This window comes from Lipotes vexillifer, unplaced genomic scaffold (assembly GCF_000442215.2).
Source record: "Lipotes vexillifer unplaced genomic scaffold, Lipotes_vexillifer_v1.1 scaffold1242, whole genome shotgun sequence".
In the NCBI taxonomy this organism is placed as follows: Eukaryota; Metazoa; Chordata; class Mammalia; order Artiodactyla; family Lipotidae; genus Lipotes; species Lipotes vexillifer.
Genome location: NW_006793169.1, coordinates 886,342 through 890,455, shown reverse-complemented (window position 1 = coordinate 890,455; position 4,114 = coordinate 886,342). Strand labels below are relative to the sequence as shown.

Genomic DNA, 4,114 nt, shown 5'->3' with positions numbered 1-4,114 from the left:
CCCCCACCCCCGCCCCCCCTGCCGGGGCCGCCTGCCTGGAGAGGTCCAGGGGCGCGTCCTCCCCCTCCTGCTTAAGGCCTCTGTTCAGCCTGACAAAAAGTGTGGAGTTGTCCGGCTTGCCCGGTACCTCTCAGCAGCACTTTGCCAGGAGTTCCGCGTGCCCTTTTGACAAGGGGATCACTCAGGGTGACCTTAAAAGTGACTACGCCCCTTTCCCGGGGAATTACGGACAGCCCCACATGGGCCAGAAGGACGCGTCCAGCTTCACCGTGGGGTCGCCCCTCAAGGGGCCTGGGTTGGAGGCGCCCTGTAAGCAGGAAGGAGAGCTGGACCGCAGAAGTGTGATCTTCTCCTCCAGCGCGTGTGACCAAGTGGGCACCGCGGCGCACGCGTACTCGGGGGTAAGCGGTTTGGACAAAGACCTCTCCGAGCCGGTGCCAAAGGGCCTGTGGGTGGGGACTGGCCAGTCCCTCCCCAGCTCACAGGCCTACCCTCACGGTGGGCTGATGGCTGAACACTTGCCCGGAAGGATGCGGCCCAACACCAGCTGCCCGGTGCCAATCAAAGTCTGCCCTCGCTCGCCCCCGCTGGAGGCCAGGACGCGGACTTCGAGTTCGTGCTCCTCCTACTCGTACGCCGAGGACGGCAGCGGGGGCTCACCCTGCAGCCTGCCTCTCTGCGAGTTCTCCTCCTCGCCCTGTTCCCAGGGAGCCAGATTCCTGGCCACAGAACATCAGGAACCAGGCCTGATGGGAGATGGAATGTACAACCAAGTCCGACCCCAGATTAAATGTGAGCAGTCTTACGGCACCAACTCCAGCGACGAATCCGGATCGTTCTCGGAAGCAGACAGTGAGTCGTGTCCTGTGCAGGACAGGGGCCAGGAGGTAGGGAACCCGGCTAAATTCAAGCATGTGATCCACCCTCAGTCCTTTATCTGGACTCTCCCTGCCCCCCACCACTGCCAGATTGTTCTTGTTTGTCAAGATTAAAGGTTACAGTAAAGGGACTGTCTCCCTCATCCGCAGAGGCAGGAGGCTTCCAGGCGATTCCAAATTAACCACTTTGTCCTAGAAAGCACTTGAAATTGGATCGAGAGTTCAGTACTCGACAAGCAGAGGCAAAGTGCTTAGTGAAAACAGTTAAGTCTAATGGCTGAAAGCGTGCGCAGGTGCTTCCAGTCCCCGCCCCCCTCTCCTTCTCGTCCCTCTGCTTTGAAAGGATATGCCATGCCCCTCACCCTCATCCTTGCCCCTGGCCTCTTCAGTGTGAAGGAAGATACAGAACCGCTTTCAAAACGGACTGGTTGAAACTAGAGAGATCCACACTGAACAGGTGCTTTCCCAGCACTTTTAAGTTTCCTTGTCGGATGGGACTCTGGAGCCATCCCTTGTCCATTCATTTCGATGCAGGTGATGGCCAGCTCATCATCTGTCCCAGTCCCAGTGCCACTGAAGAAGCACCCTTGTCAGTCACTCACAGCTGTATAATGTGTCATTTCCCAAGCTCCCCACCAATGGTGAGAGTCATTTTAAGGAACAGTGAGGTTGAGTAGCGGTTTCTGTCCACCCTGAAAGCAAAGTACCTTCTAGATAAAAATTCCCAAAGGCTCCATCTGCGTCTTCCCAGTGCTGGGAGAGGAAGCAGGAGCAACGCCAGCCACATCGTGAGGAAGACTCACGTGGCCAAGGAGAGAAAGGATAGACGCCCTCAGATGTCCCCCCTTCCCCTGTAACATGAGAGGCCCCCGGAAAGATCTGAGGGGGTCTGTGTCATGATCTGGCACAGTCTTGCTGATCGACAAGGAACCAACCTGAGACTGCCACCTGTGTCTCAGACCTGCCTCCGGAGCAGGACAGAGCGTGCCCAGTGAGAAGTCCCTCCCGAGGGCTGCTTCTCCGAAAAACACAGGAGGAAATGAAGCGTGGCCCTCATCATGCCAGTGCCCTCCGCCCGCGTCTGCACTCCCTGGTTATTAGCCCCTAGTGAAGCAGGGATGTTAACCCAACCAGACGGCAGAAATGCCACCCAGGGTGAGGTGGGTTTTCACAGAGCCACGTGCGGTTTATTCAGCCTCTGCGAGGTTGGCGAGAAGCACATGAAGATTTTAGATCGGGCATGTTTTGAAAATAGATTCCAAAACTTCCTGTGCCAACTACAGAAGTGCCCTGTGGTCACTTCCTCGTTTTCTGGCTAGCCCGGTCCCCGCTCTTCTGTTACTGCCTGGCAGAGATGGAAAAAGAAACATACTGAGAGGATTTAATTTAGCTAAAAGTCATTAAAAAGGAAATTTGAATGGGAAACTACTGCTATTTGAATACACTGTATCCCCTCAGGTTTGGGATGGAGGGTTGGGCTCAGTGCCCTGAGCCAGACTCACATCTGTGTCGTCACATCTGTGTCCCTGACCTGAGAGGACTGAGGTTTCGTGAGAACAGTGAAAGGCTGTGCGTTCTCTTTCCTCACTCATTTCTTTCCGTCTGATCACAACATTTAGGAGGTTTTCTTTTTTCCCTGAAATGATTCATAGGCACCCCTGATGCAGCCCAGCCCCTGGGTCCATCGGCATAATGATTTCCCTTGCCAAGGATGTCTCCAGAAAAGGACAAATGCCTTTGAGTCTTTGTTTTCTTTATATCTCTCCCTTGAGAGGAGCCTCACCATTAACTAAAGGGGGTGTGCGTTTATGACATTTGCATATGTTTAAGGACCTGTCAGTTTCAGACAAATCTCCTTTTGCCTCTCTAATGTCCCCAAAGAGAACTTAAAGTCACTTCTTGGAACTAAATGCTGCCAACAAGAGCACATGTGTCTTTCCTGTGTTCGGGCCTTATCACTTGTCTACCTGAGACCTTTTCAGTTTTAAATGAATCGATGGAAAGGAAAAATCGGGGCTTCCTTGGTGGTCCAGTGTTTAGGGCTCTGCGCGTCCACTGCAGGGGGCGCAGGTTCGATACCTGGTTGGGGTGGGTGGGGAGGGGAAAAAAAAGAACAGGAAGAACCATTCAACCTATAAAATAGTCATGAACAGGACTCAAAAAACACTGCTGTTTTCAAAAATATTTTTATTTTCACTTTTAAAAGATAGATCTGTTCTTTGCATTTCTAAACAGTCTCGAAAGAAGAGACATTTTCCAAATTTCTGTGTCATTTCGGGAATCACATTTAGCCCCTCTCGGTAGTACATTTTGGGTAGGATCGTTATAGTGAAGCTAAGGTTTTTTCCCAATTTGACCCTTTAGTTTTCCTAAAGTAGAGATTAGGTTTTGCAAGAACTGTCTCAGGGATTTAGCATGACTGTTCCTCTTTGAGTTAATACTTTGCTTTGGGGAGTTTCTTTGACCCAGTGGAAGTGTGGTCTCCAGTAATAGCACTGAAGGCAAACCCTTCACAAAGTGAATCATAACTGATCCAGAAGCCCACATCTCCTGGGCTGATTCTTCCCTGATCTGCTCTTGTGTAAGGTTCCAGGTGACTTCTCTTCGAAGTGAACCCCAAAGAGATGCCAGAGCCAGAAACCAAAAAAGAGTTTCCAGGGGACTTCCCTGGCGGTCCTGCGCTTCTACTGCAGGGGGCTCGGGTTCGATCCCTGGTCAGGGAACTGAGATCCCGCATGCCGTGTGGCATGGCCAAAAAATAAATAAAATTCGAAAAAGAAGAGTTTCCACCTCCAGCCAGCCACCTGTTCAGTGCTTCAGACTGGCTTCCTCCCAGTCTCTCTTCCTCTGTAAAGACCCAAAATGTTAGATCAAAAGAAAAGTGTTAACCTACCTTATATTCTGATTTCTAGTTACACCCTCTTAACTCTCCTATCTCGCCAGCATTGACTTCTCATCCTAACTATTCCCCGGCTTTGAGGAAAGTTTAAATAAGCACAATATTGTCCTTTATCAACAATCAGCTTTTTTAAGTTCTTTTTTTAAGATAATCAATCACAGCATACCCAGCCCCTAACATACCAAATTTAGCAGGCCTTCTCTGTGCCTACAGCAATATACAAACACACATTTGCATCTCTAGGGGTTTGGGTTTCATTTTAATACCGTTTGCCATGTAATTACTAAGCAACTTGCTTTTTGCACATAGCTGTCTACTGTGTACGTGCCTCTAGGTC

The 4,114-nt window shown here is 50.7% G+C and overlaps 1 protein-coding gene across 1 annotated transcript in view; it reads left to right on the top strand.

The window, feature by feature from the left end:
* Window positions 1–4,114, top strand: part of BACH2 (BACH transcriptional regulator 2) — an 85,035-nt gene that overhangs the window by 65,332 nt on the left and 15,589 nt on the right. The window contains exon 3 of the mRNA XM_007466262.1: window positions 1–887. This exon is cut by the window's left edge and continues 8 nt beyond it. Coding sequence (XP_007466324.1) covers window positions 1–887 — 887 coding nt within the window. The remainder of the gene's footprint in view (window positions 888–4,114) is intronic.